The sequence below is a fragment of the Notolepis coatsorum genome (assembly GCF_963971535.1).
Source record: "Notolepis coatsorum genome assembly, chromosome: 9".
In the NCBI taxonomy this organism is placed as follows: domain Eukaryota; kingdom Metazoa; phylum Chordata; class Actinopteri; order Aulopiformes; family Paralepididae; genus Notolepis; species Notolepis coatsorum.
The window spans coordinates 52,284,834-52,311,226 of NC_140173.1; the positions used below are offsets into that span (position 1 = coordinate 52,284,834).

The 26,393-nt window shown below is 42.0% G+C and overlaps 1 protein-coding gene across 4 annotated transcripts in view; it reads left to right on the forward strand.

Moving 5' to 3' along the window:
* The first annotated feature begins 475 nt into the window (after positions 1 to 475).
* Positions 476 to 26,393, forward strand: part of sufu (suppressor of fused homolog) — a 74,967-nt gene continuing 49,049 nt past the window's right edge. For all 4 annotated transcript variants that reach the window (XM_084321684.1, XM_084321686.1, XM_084321685.1 and 1 more), the window contains exons 1-3: positions 476 to 833; positions 1,244 to 1,378; positions 6,941 to 7,077. In XM_084321684.1, the coding sequence (XP_084177810.1) occupies positions 685 to 833; positions 1,244 to 1,378; positions 6,941 to 7,077 (421 nt within the window). In that variant the 5' untranslated portion in view covers positions 476 to 684. The remainder of the gene's footprint in view (positions 834 to 1,243; positions 1,379 to 6,940; positions 7,078 to 26,393) is intronic.

Sequence of the window (26,393 nt, forward strand, 5' to 3'; positions counted from 1 at the left end):
AAATAAATATATAGTCCAGTAGCAGAAATATTATATTAGCAGACATAGTAGTAATAGATATATTAGCATAGTAGGTAGTCGTTTTTATTATTATTTCAGATATTGATTGAAGAAGTGTAGTACACACAGAGACCAAAGTCTGAACATTTGAAAATGATAGTGGAGGGGAAATGCAAGAAAATGAAAACCAAAAATGTTGTAAACATCTAAGGTAACCAGTATTTCATAGCTATTCAAAACTGGCCCTTAACCCTGAAGGCCCCGTTGGCCCCAATAAAACTTTGTCCTGAAAAGTCGCACCTCTCCACTTATTGATTGACAATTCAACAACCAATTATTGTTATTGGCAAACCCCTATCAATCCAAGATCAGTCGCTCATTGGACATACCAGAAGTCACTCGGAGACGTCACGTCGTTCACTCGACCAATGGGAGGAGTTTTCCAAAAATCTGGAGCAACAGGCTGTGGGTCGGTCCGTGAGAGTCGAGAGGAGCCAGCGCGATAGGGGCAATAATAGTTAACCATAAAACGAATTAGATATCCCGTCTTTTATTTAGTTTTCTTCGTGTGTTGGCGAACCGACGGGTAATTCGTTATACATTACATACGAGGATAGCAAACGACGCGTTACGCTGACGTTTGTTTTTCCCCAAATACTTCGCCCTTCCGAGGCTGCTGTGGCCATGGATGAAGTACGGCCTACCAGCGGTGCTCCAGTCCACGGCATCGCGTCACTCGTCCCCCCTGGACTGCAGGCTATCTACGGGGAATGCCGACGCCTCTATCCCGACCAGGCCAACCCGCTCCAAGTTACAGCCATTGTAAAATATTGGTCAGTGAACCAGCAGTAGGGGATGAGCGTCTCCAGTGTGTTCAGGCTAATGTTTTGATTACAGCCAGCAGTCATGCACGAATACCACTGTTTTGGGGGGGGGGGGGGGGGGGTGGGGTTCAGAATTGTAACATTAACACAACTAACACTGCCTATTTTACGCATCCTTACTCTTAAATGTATCTAGTTTATGGTTTAACTTACATGCCTATGATGTTCTACCTTGTGAGCAAGCACTATGTATAATTGCACGTTAAAGTTAAGCAAAGTTAGCTTTCTTTGAATGCTGCAGGTAAACAAACTTCCATGACGACAAAGACCATAACATTGGCGCACACGGGGATCACTTAAAGGCCCTTTAGGTTAACATTGTAGTTGTCCTTCTCACTTGACTCTGCTGTTGTTCACAGGTTAGGGGGTCCAGACCCATTGGACTACATCAGTATGTACCGTAATGTGGGCTGTCCGGCCCAGGACGTCCAGGAACATTGGCACTACGTCAGCTTCGGACTGAGTGACCTGTACGGGGACAACCGGGTTCACGAGTGAGTGGGCTACATATCTGGCTTGCGTCCGAACGCTTGTTGGGCCGCCAACTGTTTCATAGACATAGAGTACACAAGCTTTGAACAATGATGTTTTTGATCAGCGGAGGCCTTTCTCGGCAAAAAGTTGTTCCTCATTCCACTAGTTGGCCGCGAAACGAAACACATGCAAAGTCAATGGGGTCAAACTCCTGTCCTGTCTGTAGAAACTGATTGAGGACAAGTGAAATCTACTTTGTGGCACCGCGGAGTAGATTTAAGTTGTCCTCAAGTCAGCTTGTACAGATGAGAGCTTGACCCCATTGACTTTGCATGAGGAACAGCATGGATTGCGCTGGGAGAGGACTCTGAACGACCAACAACATCATTGGTGAGTAACTAGTGTTTCAAAAATCAGAACGATCCCTTTTAATACCAGTAAAATCATGCCACGGGAAATTAACAAATTGCACAACATGTCACTCCTGACTTGACATGTTGATGCTGGATTTACAATAATGTCTTGTCTTGTCTGTTGGATATTCCCACTGCATGCACAGTGTGCAGTAGATACAGTTTTAGTTGTTGACGTGTTTGATACAAAGCCAGTAAGACAGCCGGTCTACCTTGTGACATCATGCATGTCCAGGTGAACGGATTAGATGACTGATTTTGTATTCCAGAAAGCAGGGCATCGTCAGTGATTTTGTTGGGCCTATTTTGTGCGGGCTAAATATTTGTCTCGCTAGAGCCAGTAGCACTCTTGTCATAGAGGAACACCTACTGAGATGAATCAAGAATCAAGAGGTTTATTTGTCACATACATACCAGGGCATACAGTGAAATGCGGGTGGTCATGCCCGCATTGATTGTGCAAAATACAATAATAAAAATAGACATAGAAAAAAATAAACATAGAAAAAATAAAATAGGTAAGACACAAGATATGCATGCTAAAAAAAAGACATGCTAAGTTCCTGAGAAACTGGTTCCTATATACACTACTATACAATATACAATTTACAATTTTAACTTAATGTAGCTAAACTATGCTATTAGTGAGTGAGTGAACTAAGTGATCTCTATTGTTCTGTGGGGCTGTCAGCTGTGATATCTGGACAAGTCAGGGTGGGCAGGATACACACATCCTGAAAAGGCCTGTGTGCAGCAACCATGAAACATGGTTATTATGTGTTACTATGTCTCTTTGGGAAATCTATTGTGGTGGGCTGTGGCCGCCATGAATAAAATCCATGCAAACGGCAAGTTACGGCAAGAGAACATAGAACATGGTGCAACAGCTGTTGTTTACACACTTTCTCCTTTATTCTGCGAATTCTGCATCACATCATTCAAACTAAGTGGCACATTCAACCATCATGCACAGTGCCTTGAATTTTCTGTAGGTTTTAAACTTTTAGTATTTAATGTAGTAACATAACTAGGGCTGTACCGAATGTAATACTTTTTTTTACATTCAAAGCTTCTATTGAAGTTTTCGAATGAAGCTTCGAATGTCTGTTGTCATATTTTATGACTTAATCATAAAAAAATAATATAATAAATACATTTATTTAATAAAAGAAAAATCCTCAAACTAAATCCTCAATTTGAATAAAGTGATTAATCTGATTAAATGTCATTTTTTTAATGTTTTATTAAATCAACTTTCTTTAACTCATTCAGAGCCTGGGATTATGGCCCTGTGGTCGCATTACCACGCTTTAAAATATAGGACTGAGGTCGCTTTCACACAGGGGCTGTTTGGTCCGGACTTTCGGACCAGAATTCGATAGTCCGGTTTTTCGGGTTTGTGTGAATGCGCGTCGAACTCGGTCCGCGGACCAAGCAGGCGAACTCTGGTCCGCCTGAAAACGTAGGTCTCTGTTCGGCTTCATCGAACCAAACGCCCACCAAATGTAGGAAGTGCTTATTACCACTGCTCGCAGCATTCACTGCATATATCTCTCTATCTATCTATATATCTATATACTGTGCATCTTGGGAAGAAGGAAGAAAAAACGCTGCTTATTATTATTACCGAGGCGCACGGCATTCACTGCAAATAAAAACAACTCATAAAAACAACGTGGTGTACAAGTTGTTTAGCGAGAGGATGGTGGTAACATTATTACCACTGCTCGCAGCATTCAATGCAAAACAAGCACACTGCATCTATCTCTCTATCTATCTATCTATATATCTAACTGTGCATCTTGGGAAGAAGGAAGAAAAAACGCGGCTTATTATATTGTTATTATTATATATATAACGTGGTGTACAAGTTGTTTAGCGAGAGGATGGTGGTAATCGGCTTCAATAGAACAACTCGTCTCCGCTGATCTGAGGGCTCGCAGTCGACACACACACACGCGCGCGCGCGCACACACAGGCTCGCAGCCACACACACATTTCCACTGTCCAATAGACAAGCGCCCTTTTCAACCGCGTGACATTGTTCAGATAGTTTGGTGCGCCTCACAGATTTTAGTGTGAACGCAGTCGAACCAAATGAAGAATGCAACAATGTTGCAACTTCACCACCAGAACCGCACCGAGTCCACCAAAACTATATGTGAAAGTAGGGCTGGGCGATATGTCGATATTATATAAATATCGGGTACAGTTCATTAACGATACACTTTTTAAACGTATCGTGGATATCGTGATGTTTTGCCCTCGCGTTAGAGGCCGCCGCGGCTGAGATGAGACTTACAAGCGCAGTGCTAAATGCTTTCCTCTCCCTCTCGCCTCTCCCTCTTGCAGAAAAAAAAAGTCAGTCACACACACTTGCCCAAATTACGTCATCTACACGCACATACACGCACGCAAGCGCACACACCTAGCAGAGACAGAGAGGCGGTGGCTCGGTGCTAGGGATGCCCCCTGAAACCCAGGAGTAAGCTCCGACGTTAACGGTACTGCTATCGGTAAATTAGTCTATGAGCGGATTAGCTACGGAGCTAACAGAGTGTACCATCCATCTGCGACGCAACAGTGGCAGCAACAGTGGACACGGAGTAATGTTAACGTTATGTCGAGTTCATACTACACTACACGTATGAACTCGACATAACGTTAACGTTACTCCGTTTCCATGAAGTGTTTAATTAGCAGCAATCTGTTGTTGAAAATGTAACGTTAACCGGAAAACCGGAAATGGAATGCGAGGACAGGAAGCCGTCATGAAGTCGGCTTCTGGCCCTTGTAGTCATATATATTGTAATCTTTTAGTCTTATTAACTAAAATATTTTAACAAAATAAAAAGCAGCAGCACTATTGGATAACTGAGTCATGTTTGCATTGCTATGTATTTCTTTCTTTAGGGGAGTAGGACATTTGTTTCACAGTTTTAGCATGATGTTTTATAGATGGCTAGGTTAAACACAGGTTTTTGTTTTTAAGGGGGGGGGGGTTTGATTTGATTGAAGTTTATTTCAAGTATGCAACACAACAAACAAACATCAAGTACAGATATAGCCTTAAGCCGTTCAAATAATAAATGTATACATACATGTAAATAAATAAATAGTTACAATATGTAATCTAATCATCTAAATCTAATCTAATATATAATCTAAAAAACGAAAGGCTAAAATGCTAAATATATAATCTAAGAATCCAATAATCTAAATCTAATATATAATATAAAAATGCTAAATGCATGAGTCTTTTGTCTTTAATGTTCGCTTGCAAACTCAAATACTGTCTTGGTAAGCCTCATAATGAATTGTTTGGGGAAAAAAGGAAAAACATCGTGATGTGTATCGTGTATCGCCGAAAGGTCAGAAAATATCGTGATATCATATTTAGGCCATATCGCCCAGCCCTATGTGAAAGCGACCTGAGTCACCTTGTTTGTAGAGCTATAACTATATTATAGCTATGGATACAATACTATGGCCCATTTGACATCACCTATCCATCGTTCAATATGTGAGAGAATACATTTTCCATCCATACGTTCCTGTGTTATACCGTGGTGAATATAAGTATGGTTTTAGAGCGGTCTATGGTAATTCATGAAATCCTGAGTTAAAGCCCTATACGTCGATTCCACTATAGATGTTGCCATTTCTTGCCCGTCTACGCTATTATCCCGAAATCAAATCTATATCATAGCTATTATGTTCCATCATGAATGCATGAAAGGGGGGGGGGGGTCGTTTCTGATTATTTGATTGTCAGTAATGGCATTCGCATTGAACACTAAAAATGGTTATCAGCCCGATAGGTATGAAAGCATTGCAGGATCAAGCTAAAATTGACGTCAAATCGTCCTTACCTGTGATCAGGACTCAGTATTCCAAAAATAATATTCCAATTGTTTGATCGCCATCTGGTATATCCAATGTCCATTTTGTCGACGGCATAATCCACCACAACATATGGATTGGAGATATTTGACGTGCTTCGATGGAACCGGCAGAACGGCTGCCCTCGCCTGACAAGGAAACATGAAACCGGAGAAGTGTGGCCGTCCCACAGAGAAAGATACAAGGGTATAAATAAATGGGTTATGATAAATGTTTTAAAATTTTTATGATGAGTCATTGTCACAAACAGGTAATTTATGACAAATAGGGAGTCCACACGTGATAACAATTTAACAAAGAATGATTTATTTAAACCTATCTAACCACACAAAAACATAAGCACATGAACACTGGAATGTTTTGTATTAGAATCAGTGGCGAGTGCAGTGTGTGGATGAGTGAGTAGATATGCTGTGGTGTGTTTGGTGTAAGTATCAGTGTTACAATATGTCAAAAGGATGCAGCTTGGGTGTTGGTACAACCTGTGCCTGGGAGTGGAGAAAGCAGACAGAGAGGGAATTAGCCAGAGACACATATATTGAGGTGCAGGCAGCTCTGCTCTGCACAGGTGAGTCTCATACAGTTAACGAGCCACCCACTCCACCATGCTTCCTGGTGAGTCAGACTCTCCATTTAGCAGGTAGAGTGGGGGTCGTCACAGTCATATAGTATAATACTATAATATTAGTGTAGCCTAATCTTTATCTGCAACTGTGAAGAAAAACCCTTTTGGTTTAAACAGAATGAATAGACACATCATTTTTTTTTTAATATATTTCGAATGTTGATTTAGAATTCGAATGTCAATGTTATGAATGAAGCTTCAAACTATTTGGTACAGCCCTAAACATAACATTAAAACTATGCTTATTGCCATCACTGGATGAAAACATCTCCAGTGCTTGTAGTGGTGCTGCTGTGGCAGTAAGACGAACTACAGATTAGGCGTGGGAATCACACCCACCCCCCCTACTACAGATGCTGCAGATGACCTTGACCTGTCCACTTGACCTGTGTTGCTCTTGTTTTTATTAACCACGTATCCAAACTACTAAGGCTTTCTATTCTTTTCACTGAAGGCAGAGTTCCCGTTTTTCCCTTATGTGCTTTTTTGGCATTTATTGACAATCCAAGAGTTTACTCCCAAGCGTGTATGTTGTCAAGTACACCTGTTGCACAAAAAAAAGAAAAAAGGGGAAAACATCTCCACTGACATTTCCCTGGTACTTCTGTGTCTGTGTGCGTCTGTGTCTGTCTGTGTGTCAGATTCACAGGGTTAGAGGGCCCCAGCGGGTTTGGCTTCGAGCTAACCTTCAGGCTGAAGAGGGAGGCAGGGGAGACGGCTCCGCCCACCTGGCCAGCTGAACTCATGCAAGGCTTGGCCCGCTACGTATTCCAGTCAGGTAAGGGTCGTTTGGCATGTCGACCGTTTGAAAACACAAAACGCTTTTGGAAGAAACGCATGGTGTCCCGGCCTATAGCTATTTTGATTTGACTTGCATGCTTTGAAGATTTTCAACTTTTTTTTGCTACTTGTCAAATGCTTATAGGAGACTATTGAGACTATTGATGAGTTTTCATCCGGCTGCTAAGTACATTAGCCTCCTTGGCATTTGGCCAAGCTATGTTTGACCATTCTATTGGATTCTGAAAACTACTGCTGGCAGGTAAGAAATTCAATTGCTTGTTGAAATTCTTAAAGGAACGACATTATGGGAAATCGGGATAGGTGCGCTTATCGGGATGGGTATTTTAGGTCAACAGCTAGGCTAGCTGATCCGTATCCACTTCCATTAATTTGTGCTGTGCTAGGCTAGCTTGCAGCCGGATAGCTTTCTACTGAACGCACAGGGAGGAAATCTGTATCTGTCTTCTTGTCCGACTCTGGAGAAGATGGGTAAGTGCATTCCCCATAATGTTGGAATGTTCCTTTAATCCACTTGCCACTTTTGGTGGTTGACTTAAAGTTAGTTTGATGAAGAGAAGTTATGTTTTTCTTAGTCTTAACACGAGACTAAAGTAGTTTGGCTTGCATACACTTTTTCCTCCACGAGAGCATTTGTCAGGACAATGAGCCTTGTGGTTATTTAGTCAGTTTGCTAATTGTCAAGTTAATGGTTTACCCTCACAGTAGTAGTGATGCGGTTGAGTAGGTCGGGGCTCGTCAGTGTTTCACACAGGCTCTCTCTGTGTGGTGGTGACAGACTGGTGTGGCTGAGATACACATGGCAGCAGAACGACGCAATAAGCACTTTTAACACGCACTGGGAAGGCCGGTGTGCATGCGACAGGAAACGTGTTATTAATATGCTCAGGGTATCTGCGGAGTATTAAAAAGTCTTATTCAATTCTCAATTTAAGGCCTTAACTCATTGACCGCCACACTGTTTTCCCATCTCTACTCAATGGCACCAGCGGTATTGACCATTTTTGCTATGTTTGCGGATAGCGATGCCCCGATCGATCAGCCACCGATCGTTATCGGCCGATAATCAGTATAAATATGCGATCGGTGATAATGCTTTATTTTCGCCGATCGTCAAAACCGATCGAAAAACATGATCCAATTTTTAGCGGAGATCTCACTCGCTGAGTTCTGTCTCAGACACACGGAACTGCGGCGTCTGCTCCTCCTCCAGCTCCTCCCGCACCCATGTAAACACAGGTCTAGTCTAGTCTAGGACCTCTGTGAGCTAACGTTAGCTACCGTTACAAAATGACCCAGTCAACTATTCACTTTTAGTTTAATACATGAGGCATTGTTAACGGTATCTAGCCGGCTAGCTACTGATAGCTCCTGATATCAACAAATGCTCCAGCAAGTCTAGTAGTGCATGGTAGCTCACGTTAGCTCACGTTAGCTCACTGTTCAAACAAATAGTTCACTGAGGCGTTGTCTTAACGTTATCTAGCCGGCTAGCAGTAGCTACAGATAGCTCCTGATATCAATGTCTTATAACACTGATTCGATGCGTATTCGAGCTGAGGGCATGTTGAATGTGATCAATAGGGTCCAGCTGCAGCTCCGGAGAATCCTGGCTGTAGCTGGAGGCTACTCGAGTACACACAGACAGTGGAGCTGTTTGCAGATAGCGAGCATTTTGACTTGTTGTGTGGTGGCGATGTCTCGCAGATAATACAACTACAAGTATGATTATATAATATATATATTTTATTAAAAAATATATATATATAATTTTAATCAAAAACGATCGATATCGGATCGGTATCGGCCGATATGGCTCAAGACGATCGGTTATCGGTGGCAAAAAACGTGATCGGGGCATTGTGTGTTCTGTATTATAGCTATGGAGACAATAGTATGGCTCATTTGACAGGCATTGTTTATAGTCCAACACTGACAAACCAGTTCATTTCTACATACTTTAGTTTGTGCGCTATTCCACGCTAAACATTGCCCCTTTCCAAAATAATCCAGTATATTTTTCTAGATTGCGAGATATGACGTGTTATATGCATATGCCCAAATCATTCGGGTTGCTCGCCTGAAACTCCAAAATATTTCCAAATCAAAGGTATATACCATATATATATGTTTCTTCACAAAATTATCAAGGGGGGGGGGGGTCATTTTACCTCGAAGCTGCGATTGTTACCAAAAGCATGTTTTAGGTTCGGTAAAACACGACACTGTGATCAATACAAAAGCATCTTTTAGGTTCGGTCAAATAGACCTAAAATATACCTTACCTTAGTCAGAAGGTACTCCAAAATGAATAATCCCAGTCGTCCCATCGCGATCGCAATTACTTGTGTATATTGGGCATGGCTATCATACGGGAAATAATAGGTTCCTGCAGCCAGATTCACAGAGAGAGAAAGACCCAGAGACCCAGTTCAAAAGGTAGGCGATACTGCCACCTGGCGGGATTCGATCGTCATTGCAATTTTAACGTAGGCAGCAGTGCCAGGGAGACACAGGGAGACACTGAGTGTTCACGTGAATGTTTAGAATGGTGATCAAAGGAAAAATATCAAAGGATCTAAACGAAAACTCGTTTTTGGCGCTGACCGGTTGGGTTTGAAACACGAGAATACAAGGCGGCTGGGTGGCGTAGCTTGATTGCGCTCGTCACCAATGCAAGAGACTCCGGTATCGAATCCCAGTCAGCCCAGTCAGCGGATGGAAGTCGATGGGTGGGGATTGGACGTTGTGGACAGCGACCCCTACAGGTCGGTTGGGAGACGCCTGCACAGCAGAGACAGGAAGTGGCGAGGGTAGTGTGAGCCTCCCATGTGTTAACACCTCGCCAATGAGAGTCCGCGCTGGCAGGCGAAAAGATGCGACAGGCTGCCTCCTCATGTGCCGGAGGCTGCCTCTCTCTACAACCGACCAGTGGGAGGCATAGTCGAGCAACATTCAAGACAGGGGAGGGGAGAATTGGATACATGAAATTGGATGGGACAAAAATAGAAAAATGGGGAGAAAAAGTGGAGTAAAAAAAAACCTGATTACTCGTTTTTGGCGCAGAAAGAGTTAATAAAAGGTATTAAGAACATTTGGGGGAGGGGGGGGGGCAGCCCAGCTGTCAGGAGATGAATCAATATTCAATATATGAAATGTTTTTGTATTGAAGTAGTTGTTTTTCGCGGTGCTACCGGGAGCTTGGTGCGTCTGGCAAGAGCTTGTATGGAACATGCGATAATTTAAATTGGTGCGCAAGTGAAGCCGCCAGTTCAGTGTCGCTGTGTGTTTTTTAATTATTATTATTATTTTAGTATGGTCGTGAAATTGGTCTTATATTTAGCTCTAAGTGGTATTAAAAGTCTTAGATTTAACAATCTGCATCAGTCTGGGGTATGGGTATGAGTTTATAGTAGGCCTGTCTGACACTGTGGTGGGCTGCTTCAAATAAGTATGTGTGTGAAAGCCTGGTGTCGGATGGTTTCCCAGCCCAGTTCATTTGCAGTGGTAGCGATGAGGCGAGGTTGTTTGAATATTTGTATACTGAAGTGATATCACATGAGAGGGAGTGCCGTTGCACTCAATAGCACAGCCGTGCTGATGTTCAGTATAACAGCACAACCTCGAGCCTGATGTTGCTTTTATACAACAGTTCTACAATCACTATTTAACAGATTGATTGAATTTATTTGATAATTCATAAAAGATACATATAAAACTGTCCAGCAGGAATACATACATAAAAAAAAATATATATATATATATATATCATAGATGTTGAACACAATAAAGCCAAAAGGCTTATTTCCATTGTGGACCTCTGGGGGTAGGGGGTGGGGTATGGTGGGCAGTTGGCTGGCAGAAACAGTATAGCTACTCTGAAGCCCAAATACAAAAACAAACCACACAATTTCAGTACAATAAACAAGTAAAAGCCAAATACACAATTAAATTAATCAGGTGGCCGGGTAGCGCAGCGGACTAAGCGTCTGTCTACCACCACAGAGACAGTGGGATCGAATCCAGCTGTGGTGCTTCCGGGTTGGCCGAGCGTCCATACTAACCCAATTGGCAGTGTTAGCGGGTGGGAAACCCGGCGAGGGTGGGTCCTGGCCGTTGTAAACAGCGCCAGTGAGAGTCCGCGCTGCCAGGTGAAAAGAAGCGGTGGGCTGGGTACACATGTGTCAGAGGAAGCATGTGATATTCTCCGCCCTCCCAGACCGACGGTAGGGGGCAGAGTGCGCAACAACCAGGAAGGGGATTGGGAATTGGCATAACGACGACTAACATTGGGATGGGAGAAAAACGGAAAAAAGGGGGAAAAAAGATAATAATATATATATTTTTTAAATTAATCTACAGCATTCAAGTTTCAAGTTTCTTTAATAGTTGTCATACAGAAGTACAGAATACTTTCATACAAAATGCTTCTTACTGTTACGCTCCAGAGACTGTGCTAGACAAGATAGTATCAAATAACATAGTATAGCATGTAATTTAGAAGAAGAAAATGAGGTCACAGTGTTCGGTATAGACATATGTACAATGTTCTGAGTTACCATATAATATACAATACTACACTACTACTCCCTTTAGTTCGTCTAATTAATAATAAAATCAAAGATCCATCTGTAACCACACATTACACATCAGTTTTAACCACTTATCCTATCCTTCCTCGCTTCTATGAGAAACCCATAGAGGCAGACGCCAACCTCTTTCTGTAGCTAGTGCTTTGCAAGAGGTGGGTAATTGGTTCCATAGAACTCCTGCCGTATAAAAAAAATTGTTTTGCCCCATAGAACTCTTGAACCTGTGTGGAATTATATTCATCTGGCTGCCTCTTGTGGAGTATGTGTGAGTCTCACTCACCCAACTAAAATAACTGACCAGATATGCAGGGACCAGTGGCGTCGCGTGGGTAAAATAACAGGGGATGCCAAAAAAAATGTAATAATAAAAAATAAAAAATAAATTTTAATATATATTCTTTTTTATTTGTATTATACTTAAGCCAAGCAGTCACCATGTACAGTATGGCTCGGCGGCCACTGGCAGTCAAACCAAGCAGTCACCATGTACAGTATGGCTCGGCGGCCACTGCCAGTCAAACCAAGCAGTCACCATGTACAGTATGGCTCGGCGGCGTTACTACTATGAACAAAACAAAGCCAAGAGAACAGTTTTGACTCTTCAAATAAAGTGACTATATTTATTTTTCCAAATAAATATAATTTGAGTCAATCACAAAATTCACAATCCGTCAATGTCATTAACACTTTGTATGCCACTCACGGCTAATCTCGGGTTTACGATTGTGACGTTGAAAGCCACTCGCGGCTTTTCTCTGGATTTAAAAAAATAATAATTATTAGCGATCTGAAATCATATTGCATCACGTGAGCCTACCCTCGCCTACCCAGGGACCGCCGCCGCTCAGATGTGAAAAAAGCGCCCCCTATCGTCTCCCAGATGGTAAATCACCCTTTTGGAATGGACTCAATGAAAATGGATGGGGGAAAAAAATATTCCAGTCCACATTTTCCAGTCCACTGATGCAGCCGGAGTTACCAGAGTTCATTCTGGAGTCTCTGAGCCCCGCGGATCATGAGTTCTACTGTATACACGTTAGATCTATACACTTATCGATTTTTTCTAATGGTGATCAGAAATTGGAATATACCATTTGGATACCATCTGATGTCAGGTAAGGAATCTGTTATCAGTGTTAGGATAATCAGACTCGTTTTCACAGAGATATAAGCTTTTTTGTGATATGTGCTCTATTTGTTTTCACTGTAAAAGCCATGAGGAAATGAAAGCAGCTATTATCAGCGCGCGGCTCGAACGTGCGTGCGTGCACATATACTATCGATCATCTAGCGTTTATTTGAAAACGATTCATAAATAGGCCGACAAATATCAACGTTCTGGAATATTCCAGTAAAAGGCGATTATCCCAGAATGGGCTGTTTTTCACCTGAAAACGGGTGCTTTTTAAAATGCTATCAAACGGAAGTGAAGCGATAAAAAACCAATCTGCCATGACAACATTGACTGGAAAATGATTCTTTCATAAGCGACGGGCAGATTAGACACATAGCCATAATTTAAAACATAGATTAGGCGATATTAACGTTAACATTGGCCGTGGACCGTGGCATCAAGGGGGTAAAAAGGAAAACCCGGCGTGGCATACAAAGTGTTAACAATGTGTTTCCCTGAACAATGAGTGAACTAAAAACCAACAGGTATTGTGCTTTGTCAGCAGATAAAACATTTGACGCTATAGGAGAGGAGACTGTTGTGGTCTTGGTCCATGAAACAACTATTACTTGGCATTTATAAGACAGCACGCCTCAAAAAGAATGAAATAAACCAAACAAACATCACAGGTACATATGTCCAAATTAACCTGTCTACTATGGAGGAATAAGTGACTGCGTATTCGAGCCCCTGGCCCCAAATGTACAGTCTCCTCACCACCGGATGTATATTTCTCTCCCACCCACCCACCCCCTCCTAATGTACAGTCCCCTCCCCATCATATCATATGTATATACTCTGTCAGGATCTATGAGTAACAGTACTGTATATTTGGATACCACATATGTCCCTATGCCATAAATGTCATGTATATTGTGTATGTCATAAATGTCAATATGAATTGAAAATGGGGGACCCTGATGTAAACAAGACAAACGTCTTTCTCTGGTCTGCATCCCCTTAACAATTGTGTGTATTGAGCCGTACTGTATTGTACCCATTCTGCAATCTGTTAAATAAAGTTTTCATTCATTCATTCATTTGCTGTCTCGTTATAACACAAACAGCTCACGTTAGTCACCATGAACCATGACCAGCTAGTTGGCATCCAAGCTAGCCTGATAACGTTAGTAACTTAGCATCCAAGCTAGAAACTGCTTCTTACCTGGCCAATAAACTGGTCCTCCTCGCTCCTCCTGGGCAGATAGATTTGTTAAATCATAATATCCACAGTGGTGTGCTGTGCTGGTCCTCAGTAAATGCCCCCCCCCCCGGCGAAAAATAAGTGGCTAATAAAGTGCTAAATGTTTGATACACTAATAGAGGATTCGAACGTGCCTGCTCTGTTAATAAAATGTTCAATCAATCCCGCGAGGGGATGACGTTCAGACGTTGTCACGTGACTCACGTTAGATGCCAGTATGTGGATGCTAGAGTACTTTTCTGTCAGAGAGACCCGTGTTATCATGTGGAAAGTGCTTTATTAAGCTCGAATCCTATTGGCTAATAATTGGTTTTGGATGAATCACGTGGTGGAAGCTAGGGAAAGACACCCCCCTCCTCCCCTCCTGCGTGAGCTGCAGTGACTGACTGAGCACAGTGACCGCCAGCCTGCCTCAGTGAGTCTGACAGTGTAGAGAGAGTGAGGAAATTAAAAAAAAATTATAAAACGGAGATGAAAAATAATGATTTTTGATTATGATTGTAAACTATATAAAAAAAATATATATATTTTATTTTTCATATTTCATATTCATATTTTAATGGGGAAGCCTGGCTTCCCTTGGCTTCCAGGAGGATTCACCACTGGCAGGGACTGTAGCATTCCTTATTTTAAAGGTCAGCCCCAACTTGATCTGAGCCACTCTCTTTTCCACTGGTAACCAGTTCAGACCATCAAAGTGTGAGTCATTCAGATGTGTACGGCAGGGTTTCCGTTAGAAAGAATTGTTGCCGGTCTCCGTGACCTGCAAGATTTCAATCTACCGGACAAATGAGATTAATTCCGGTCATAGTTTATTGAGCTTTAAAACAATTGATAGGCAGGCTATATAAAGAATGTCATCCTCAAGGCATGTAGATTTATAATATTATTACTTAAAACTAGGCTACTTTTGCGTATACAGTCATTAATATATTCCAAATAAAATAAGTCCCTCGATACTCCGTGCTGCTGCTGACTTGAAATAAAATAGACCGCGTATGTGGGCAGTCGGTCCGACACTAAACAGCAGTCTGTTATAATCACATTTTTATGAGCTAACAAATTCCGTTATATTGGACATTTGTATTAATTATATCAAGCGAAGAACTGAGAAAGCAGAGAGACGGCAACATTATCGTGGTTTGCGTGACGACTCTCTCCACCTCGCAACGACTTATTTGCAAAGAGTATGGCGCTGCAGAGCAGCTGATTCAGCTGTTATTGGCTCTTTTCTGGGAACCGCACAGCAGCGCCCCCCACCCAACATTGGCTGAAAATGGCTGAATTGGAGTACTGCTGGAATACTGCATTGTGCTGCTGCTGCTCCGGCTCTGCAGCTTCACAAAAGTTCGCACACCCAGCACTAAGCTCTCGCTGACAACGTCGTTGTCATTATTAGAAGCAACGAGGAAACAAATGTAATGATCGTTTCGTTCATCGCATAGGCTATTTAATTTTAGCCTATTTTAATACAATTCAAATAATCAAATTGTGCTTAGACTCAGACCGGAGAGATTAAATATGTCGGACTTCAACAGATTTTGCCGGTCAAATACCGGTAATTACCGGCTAACGGAAACGCTGGTGTACGGGGGTGAAGTTTAAGCACAGTCCTAACTAACTTATTTTGTGATGTCTGTAATCTATGCTTTATTGTTTTTGGTGAGAAACTATACCAGGATGTACACTCGTAGTCAAAGTGACACTGCACTAAGGCATCTGCTAATGTCTTCAGTGTGTTTGAATTGAGCACATATGATTTTCTTGCTAAGAATTCGGTTTTTTTGGTTTATTTTGGTCAGAGCCTTAAGGCCATATTCTCCCCTGACAAAGACTTGTCCAAGATGCAGCCTAAGTAATTCACAGAATCTTTTGCCGTAATGATAAAATCCCCTACCTTCATTCCAAGCCTGAGCCTTTTTTTTTTGTAGCCAAAGAGGCTTGATTCCATTTTTCCTACGTGGAGGGATCATTTATTGTCTGATAGTCAAATTAGACAATAAAATAGACAGATTATGATTTGTTTGTTTATTTAATCATTTATTTCGCTCCACCGACAAATAGTTACACACTGCGCTCTTAAACTTGGACCGTTGCCAGGCAACCTGAACACAAACATTTTCCTGCACAGCTTGTTACGTTGCATAGATCTACACATGTTACCGCCGGCTAGCTATTTTGTAACATGAACTGGTACATTAATCTGGATGTTTTCATCTATTGTGCAACTTGAAGGATATGGCTGGTTTTCGTTGTGATTATAAGAAGTTAATTGCAAATACCTTTTATTCATGGCCTTAAAAAGAAAGTGTTTAGTTTAAAGTTAGATGGAATCTGTTTGTTGAAACAGATGAGGCCTGGAATCATCTTTCATCAGACACGGAGAAGGGCTAAACAAACAACCAAGGTTATAGCTTGCCGGTCGGCCAGAGATATGTTTTGAATTGCCAGGTGACGGGTCTGGCGACGCCACGACTTTTGATAGAGCGGTAGGTTAGATCTGGGTCAAAGTGGAGGGCGCTTAGAGTTAGACGGCCGCCTCAGGGTCGGATAGCATTCTTAAAGGGGCGAACGGGGGAGGGGCGAGTCCGGACAGACAGAGGAGAGAGAGAGACGGGGAGTGACCATTTACATTTTTTAAGATAACGAACCGACAGAAAGCTGTGGGCTCTTCCGGTCGTAGTCAGTCGGTTCTGACAGAGCAGAGAACAACAGTGGAGAGAGCAAGGCGGCCCTCCTGGCTGGGGGAGAGAGAGAGAGAGATTCTTAGACTTATGTTTTTCCTTTTTCATTTCATTCTGTATTAGACCGTTGTTTATGTAAATAAACTGTCCTTTTTGATATAACAGTCCGAGTCAGTGTACGATTGTTCCAAATGCACCGGGGAAGAGATGGGGGTGTTGTAGCCAGAAAGCCGCGGGAGTACGGAATTCCCCCACGCACAACTGCCTCGATGAAAAAACAACACAACGGCACATATGGCACGGACAGAGGCTGATAATGATCGACGACCACGACCAGGCTGGAACAACGTTTTCTTTATAAACCATATGTAGCCTAATCAACGGTTATTAATAGAACACCTGTGCGCCGGAGTGATGCATATAGTTAAAAGTCCCAGTGCTGTTGTACTGCATATCAGCACTCGCGGAATGCCTCTCGTCCAATCAAATGACTCAGTACCGTAGGACCCAACTGTTGTATGCTAATCATCAACACCCTGCTGACTTGGCGACTGTTGCCATGCCACCTAATCATGCCCAGGTCCTCTCGGCACAGAACAAAGAGGGTGTTCTCTGTAAAGTTCCCCTGTAAAGCCAGTGTTCCATAGAGCTATACAGTATGAATAAGAGGAGTGTGCTGCGGGCCAGAGGCTCAGAGCTAATGCACCGGCTCCTGTGTTGGAGAACCAGACCCCTGTATGGGTTCCCAGAGCTCTGGGGATTAACAGGAAGTCTAATATCCATTTACACTCTTAATAGGATTGTTTTTACTCAGGCAAACATCAGTTGTGTTATAGTGTATGGTGTGTTTATGTATGTTTGTGTGTGTGTGTGTGTGGCTGTGCTAAGTTCTCCAAATCGTGTGTGTGTAATGTATACATTAAAGGGTGGCCGAGGAGGGGGCATTTAAAAGCCAGGGAGGGGAGGAGAGAGCGAGGCCATTCTCTCCTGGCTAGATCCCCCCCTTCTATTCTCCAGCTGGGGTCAATTTGCGCGTGGGTGGGCCCCTTAGCTGGATGAATGCTGGTTCTTGGCCATCTCTCTCTCTCTCTCTCTCTCTCTCTCTCTTGCACACACTCAATCTCCCTCCCTCATGTGTTCTCTCCCTCTCTCTAATTTCAATACTTGCAGAGTTGCAGACTGTCCTGAGCTCACATGTATATCTGTTGATGTGTGTGTATTACATGTTTGTGTTGCTGAATGTTGATATGAGGTGAGGGTGATTTATGTGTGTTTTATATAACGCACACAGAGACAGATTCTCTCTCTTCTCTCTCTCTCTCTCTCTCATCTTTGATCAGACTCTTCTCTCCTCTCGTTTGCTGCCGTAACTATGCTTTGTGTGATGAGGATGCGGTGACTTGCGGTGTGAGCATTCTGGCAGGTGGCTGCTTAACACATTGACTGCCGTTCACGTAGATCTACGTTTCTGTGGCCCGACCGCTGAGTGCCAGAAATGTAGATCTACGTTTCTGTCACAGTATTTCTTTTATTATCTATTGCCATTCATAATTCAGCGGGGCACCTTGTGCATACTGTTCTGAGTGTGTCTGAGCTGGCAGACGGTATTATACCGCCCTCTAACGCCTTCTCCCAGTAATGCACCCCGTTAGAAACGGGTTGGTTTCCTTTCTGTACGAAGCTGCGGCATGGGGGCGGGTCCTAAACACTCCGGCAAAACACACGCTTGTAGGGGTGGTTTGGACTACTGACCCCGCCCGCCCGTTGAAGTGCAATGTCCCACAACGTCGGAGGCACGATCGCTGTGGATAACTGGAATGGCGATGAGATCATTGGATTATTTTTTTTGCATTACTTCAGAGATCAGGCAAGGACACCATATATGAAAGCTTGCGTTGATCTGATATTTATTTCTACTGCAATTGAAGCTATCTGTGTTATAGCTGTTTGGCTGTATGCCGTTGGGTTGCAGGAGAGGGGTGGGGGGGCGCACCGGTCTAAATCTAAATGCGTGCACGAGGAAGGATAATAGTAAAGATAAGATAAGTGTTGATTTCAGGAAGATCCGATAATCAGGCGAAAAATGACAACGTGTTTATTGAATTCTTGAAGTCTTTTCCCTGGAATTGCTCAGAAGCGGCCGGACTATGTTCATATTCAAAACGGTATAAAACGGAAATGTACGGATGAAAAAATGAGCAGCTCAATGAGACTCGATGGCGTTATTAGACCCATAGCTATACTATAAAATATAGGTTTAGGTCTACAAAGTGTCTACCTTTACATGGGGTTAACACATTGGACGCCAAAAACGAGTATACTCGTTATTGCCCACCATGCGTTGTGTGCCAGAAACGAGGTAACTCGTTTTTGGGATCAATATTACATTTTTTTGCCATGGCATTCATAATTCATCCAGCCTCCCTCCGGGACTGCAGCTGGACCCTGTCTGATATTGCAATGCCTCAATACCGCCGCCTGGTGGATGTCGGGCGAGTTACACTCCAAGCCAAATCGGAAGTGGCGCTCGGTGCATCAAGGAAATTCCTCCAGCAGTAATATCTTGTAACGTGGGTCTAGATACACACTCAAGTGCATGGGATCGCTTTCGAAACGCAATAATCAATATGATTTCGGCGTTTATTGCGTCATACAAACGGGAAATGGATCTAGCAGATCGACGTCAAATAATTGGAATATTTTTCCTCCAGTCTCATCGGCGAACGGTAAGAGGAATATAACGTTATTTTCAGCCCCCCCCCCCTTTCCTTCACGCATGATGAAGCATAATGTATACCGATCATATACATTTGAATTTTTTAATATAGCGTGTATAGGAAAGAAACGCCAATCGATAATCTATCATATGCGTCAGGGCCTATAACGCACGTTTTAGGAATTACTGCAGAAAACCTTAAAAACATACTTATATTCTCGACGGTATTAACACAACAATGTATGAATGAAAAAATATAACCTTCCCACATCCGGAACGATAGATACCCGATGTTGAATGGGCCATAGTAATGTCGATATAGCTATAATATTTAAAAAGTTATAGCCCTGCAAAGAAGGTAAACATCTTCATAGGGTTACAGCACTGGCAGACTGGGCATAAGGATGGGCATACTGCGTGGCAGACAATGTGTTAATGGACGGCATGGAAGTGGTCACTTCCTGGAAGGGGCGTGGCACTCAATGTGTTAAGACAGATGGCCCGAATGCGCCAAATTAACACTTTGGCTGCCAGGAGCCGTGTTAAAGCGTCATTCCCGGCCATGCTCAAGTTGCAGAGGACGCTTTACAGCGTCTTTAATATCAATATTTCAAAAATCTGGAATCGGATTAATATTTCCCCTCCGCTGGCCTGAGATCCACCAGGAGGACCCACTGAGCTCTCTGGCGGTTCAGGAGCGCCATCTGGTGGCCGATCGGCGCAATCGCTTAACAGGAAGCGCAGTAGAGGTTTTGCTGGACGGCCGTATTACTTCCGGGCACTCGGTACATGTCCCGGGACTCTGGCTCGTCACACTACATGGCGATCGATTGCCAATAACTCGATAAACAACATGATTTGGACGTATATACCATTATACAAGCTGGAGATGGACCGGGTAAATCGCCATCCCATAATGATAAAACTTCTACTCTACGATGATCGCCCAACGGCGCGCGGAGACTGGGGTGAGTTTTAGCGTGTAACGTTACCGTCTTCGATACTAACTGCTATTATCAACATTTTACCCACATTAGATGATTGGTATAACGCTGCCCACGGAATTATAAACGCCCCCTCGCCCATCCGGTCAACATCAGATGACGTGTAGTAACTTCTAGAAGTACGTCTAGTTGGAATTTTTTATATCGCGCTGATTGCCATCAAACTGTATTTCATCATCAATATAATGCATTTGGGGCTATATATCACGTTCTGGAGAAAGCTGCAGAAAGAGATGAAAACATACTTATACATTAGACCAGGGGTAGGCAACCCTAGGCACGCGTGCCTGCATAGGCACGCGGGGGCATTTCCATAGGCACGGGGCAGCATTAAAAAAAATATATATAATATTTTTTTTTTTTTTTTTTTTTGCTTTGAAATATTATAGTGAAATATTTTGCACTGTTGTCGCATTTATCTTGTTGAAATCCTCCCACAGGTTCTTTTTACTACCACATATTTAATTGAGACCCTTTATTTGTTTATTATTTCAATTTAGCTGGAAATACATTGCTACATCATTCAGTAACATTTGCAGACAATAAACATAGATTTATTAGGTTGAAATAATGTGATTGTGTACTTATTTTTCTGTTAACTTATTATGGATTGAAAACTGAACCTTAATGCACAGTAACTGAACTCAATATTTTTAAGTTCTGGTAACTTATTATTATAAATTTTTTTACAGTGTATTCTTGCGATCAATCAAAACTTATTTACACGATATACCTCACATTCACCCTCCATTCACATCCTGGTGTTCTCCTGGTGTTCTCCATTAGGTCTGTAGGTGGAGCTATGACAGCACACGTACAGTACACACACCGATGGTGTGTGATGTGTCCAAAAATGAATGGGCAAATGTGAGTGAAATGGTCGCACTGTATGCAGCTGTTTGTCTGCATTGCATTTCCCCCCCCCCCCCCCAACTCAGATTTAGGGTTGATACAACCATCATAATAATATTGTTAATAATAACAATAACAATAATGATGTAATAATGTAAAAATTATCATAAAAAATACCTGATTATGAGCATTTTTTTTTCGATGCATGGAATATTGTTGAGGCACACTAGTTACAACTATATTTCAAACAGGCACTCCATGTCAAAAAGGTTGCTGACCCCTGCATTAGACCATACTTTACTATGAATATGTGAATGAAAAAGTTTAACGTTGCTACACAATGAACAATACATATAGGACTTTGAATGGGCCCTAATAATGGCAATGTAGCAATATAATTTAAAAAGTTATAGCCCTGCAAAGAAGGGGACTTTCTCCATAGACAAATAGAGCTGGCAATCTATGGTATATCATGAATTTAACCCATGGCAGCCAAAGTGTTAAGGCTGTTTTTTTTTTTGGATCACATCTTTTTTTTTTTTTTTTTACATGAAACAAAACACAGCACAATACAGTTACCACAATAACAAACAAGACATCACCGGACAGACACAGCCACAATAATAATAATAACCATAATGACAAGACTCCTAATAATTCAATGAATACAAATTAAATAGTTATAGTACAAACTAAATATACAAAGGAAGGAACAGGAAAAAAGAAAAACAAATATATACTATATAGTGAACATCTTGAGCCCCTGCCATCTCCAGACACGGCAGCCATGATCCCCATCCCTCGGGGACCCCGAGTCCGGCGCCCCAGCGAATCAAAGCATCATGCCTCTTTAACACCATGACTCGCAGAGACCCCGAACCAGGGCCCCCCCCCCAGTCCGAGCCCGCGACCATCAGACCCACAGCCAAGGGGCCAAAAATACCCCACCTGCATAGCAACAAGGCAACAAGATAAAATATAAAATTATAAAATAAGGTGGTCTTGATGGTCCGGCTCACGTACAGTGAGCCGTGCAGTGATCCCACAACATATACATAATTAAATATACAAAAGACACAACAACTTTGGCTTCACTTGAAAGATTATACATAAATAGGCATGTCAGTAAACTACACGGTAAACATTAAAACGAATTGCAAAGTGGCCCTTTTTCTTAGTTTGAACCTTTTGTGCCTTTGTGTTTTACCCTTTTTTTGTATGTTTTTATTATGCCTTGTTTTATTAATTGCCTATGTTTTTAAAGCCTATGTTTTACCCTGTAGCACTTGGTTCCAAATGCAAAGTGCACTACAAATTAAATGTATTATTCAAGAATCAAGAGGTTTATTTGCCACATACATACCAGGGCATACAGTGAAATGCGGGTGGTCATGCCCGCATTGATTGTGCAAAATACAATAATAAAATAGAATAAAATAGGCATCGAAAAAATAAAATAGAGAATAAAATAGATAAGACACAGGATATGCACAGTAAAAAAAATACATGCTAGGTTCCTGATAAACTGGTTCTTATATACACTACTGTGCAATATACAATTTACAATGTTAACTCTTAACCTCTTCCACCCGACCGGTTCCGAAATGACATCTGGTCATAAATCAAAATCTCGAGTGTTCTACAAAAGTAGCGATTTTTATTTCAAACGTATTCAAGTATTAACATCATAAACATGGGCGTCCCCAAGTGGCGAACAATGTAACGTGCTGCGTCGCGGCACGGCCGACCCAGGTTCGATTTCCGGACCCGGCGTCATTTGCCGAATGTCTTCCCCCCCCACCACTCTGTCTCCCGCTCTTCCTCTCTCTCTCTCTCTCTCTCTCTCTCTCTACTGGACTGCCCAGTAGAAAAAAGCGATAAATGCTTAAAAAAAAAAAAAAAAAAAAACACACAACATCATAAACATGTCACAACAGCATTTAGAATGTATATTATCAGTTAGTTAGTTTAGGAATAGGTTAAAGTGTGTATTAGATAGATTTTCCTCTTCTAAATAATTTTTTTAAATATTATTATCCCAATGGCTTAATCTGGTAATTGTGCAAACATGAATGCATGATGCAAATGTTCATCTCAAAATTTAGGAGGCTACAGAAACAGTAGAAGTGTGGCATTATATCTAATCTATTACTCTTAGGGCTTCTTCTTGTGTTTTAAGTGCATGCAAGTCTCCTAGCTGAGTTTGATGTTCCTGCACAATTCTGCCAGCTATGTTCTCCACTCTGGCTAACTGGCTCCTGAATTTACAGTGGAGTGTCCTGTACCAAGGCGACCAACACTTATAATCAGGGACTTGCAGACCATGGCTAAATTCTGCCGGTTCACTCTCAAAGCTGTTTAGATCTTTTTTTAACCCTTTCACTACCACACTACCAAATGGTTAACCCTTTCACTGTGACAATACAGAAGGTTAATGGACCAAAAAAAAGAGGACTAATGGCTTGTTTTTTTACTGGCAGAAAAGTGCTGGCAGCGCTGGGATGAAGCGAACAGTGTAGCTATCACCAACCACCTGTTGTATAACAGACTTGTTGCTTTTGATTAACGTTATCTATTTGTTATTTTACTGCCTAGAACCACGATTTGCGCATTTTCCGTTTTATTGCCTGGCATCACAATTAGCCCCTTGTGCTTTTTATGAGCTATTTGTTATTTTACTGTATTGGTGTTTTGTCACAGTGACCACCAACCGGAGGAAGCTTGCCCTCATACCTTGTTTGTCTGACAACCATAGAACAAGGAGGTTGTGGCTGCATGATACGATTCGTCGGATATGATTGTTGTCTGAAAAGGAGTGACGCTGAGGAGACCAGAGCCTTTCAGAAAAGTTCAGAGGTTTTCAACTAGAAGCGCTCAGAGCGGCCGCACAGAAAAAGAAGCGGTGCAGAGCTTCACACGCTCTTCTTTTCGGGGTCACTTGAGCTCTGATGGCATTCCCGGTCTACTCTTTGATCATCCATTGTTCTTCATCACTCTACCCTCCATAGCTGTTAGCAGTAGATTGTGCCTCATGATGTGAAAAGTAGATTAAATTACCATCTTTATGGCCTATTATTGAAATAGGTCTGTTACTGAATTTGATTAATGTGATTTGGCTAATTATTAAACATTAGACTTTATCCTAACTAGGGATGGGCAGAACTCGCAAAGCTGCTATTCGATAGTCACTGGAAACTATTCGAATACTGATTGAAACTCTTAACTCTCTAACTAACTAACTCTCTAACTCTTTTATTTGCGATGAAGTGAGTAAGTAAGTAAGTATTTATAAAGCACCTTTCATACATGTCATGTAGCTCAAAGTGCTGTACACAAACATAGGCATATATAACGATAAAAGCAATAAAGTCACAGTGATCAGTTAAGATCAATGTTTAAAAAAAAAATAATAATAATAATAATAATAATAATAATAATAACGTAAAAATGAAAATAACGTAAAAATGAAAACATGAAAACAGTCATTTGCTTACCAGTTTGGGAGAACAGGTCCGCACAAACATGTCTGCTCAGTAGCAACCGGAAGTAGGAGTGAGGTAATCAAACAAGCGAGCTAGCTGGCTGCTGTCATTGTCAAGAACTAGATATTTGGGAGTCGCAGCAGGCTTATCATTATTTCCAGGAAGAAGAGCGAAAGAGAGAACACTTTTGCACGGTCCCACTCCCGCCGGTCTATAGCTCGCTCGTTCTCTGCCTCTGTCAAAACCCGTTTGAGTAAGTGTCGGGTTACACTATGCGCTACAACCATAGAGGGGGCGTTACTTCAAATCAGTACCTTATTCACGTCAGCAATACCGTCAAATCAGAACAGCTTAGTTGAGTGAGGGAAGATCTTGTGAACTCGAGACTAGATTGATGAGTCAATATGATAATTAACGACACAGACCACATTGATATAATAATATCAATTAATAATTGCTAGGATACAATGCTAAACACTGGAAAAGGCCATTTATAAATGCATGGGACCTTTTAACGCTCTGGGATCCTCTGGTCCTTTTAGGAAATCCATGAACTTGCATTGGTTTGTGATAGATTATTAGTTACTGGGTATTTCAAAGTACCTCATACAATGGGGGAAATAAGTATTGAACACATTTTGTCCTGTAAATATATTTCCAATGTGGCCATTCAAGTGAAATTTTCACCAGACTTTGGTATTAACTCACGGAATCCAGACATTAAAAAAAAATCTAAACATTAAAGTCCATACATAAATAAAGTTATGTGTAATAAAGTGGAATGACATAGGAAAAAAGTATTGAACACACTAACTGAAATTAATTCAATACTTAGTGGAGAAGCCTTTGTTTGTAATGACAGCTCCAAGGATGCTTTCTGTATGATGTAACTAATCAACCGCAGTATTCAGGTGTGATTTTGGCCCATTCCTCTACACAGATTGTCTTTCAATCTTGAAGATTGCGGAGGGGCCTCTTGTGAATCTGGATCTTCAGATGCTTCCACAAATGTTCAATTGGGTTTAAGTCGGGTGATTGACTGGGCCATTCCAACAAGTTGATTTTCTTTCTCTGAAATCAACTGCAAGTTTCTTTTGCTGTATGCTTTGGATTGTTGTCCTGGTGGAAGGTCCACCCACGTGTCATCCTCGGCATCCTGGTGGATGGCAGCAGGTTCATCTCAAGAATCTCTCTGTACATGGCTCCATTCATTGTTCCTTCAATGATATGAAGTCAGCCAGTACCAGGAGAGGAGAAGCAGCCCCACACCATGATACTTCCACCTCCAAACTTCACTGTTGGTAGTGTTATTCGGGTAATGTGCACTGCCATTTCTCCTCCAAACATGGTGTGTTGTGTGACAGCCAGAAAGTAACAGTTTGGTCTCATCTGACCAGAGTACATGCTCCCAGTAATTCACTGGCTTGTCCAAATGTTGTTAGGCAAACGTGTCTTTTTTTCAGTAGTGGAGTCTTGCGGGCTGAGCGTGCACAGAGGCCATGGCGGTGGAGTGCATTGCCTATGGTCCTTTCTGTCACAGTTGTACCTGCTGCCTCCAAGTCTTTCTGGAGCTCTTTCCTAGTGG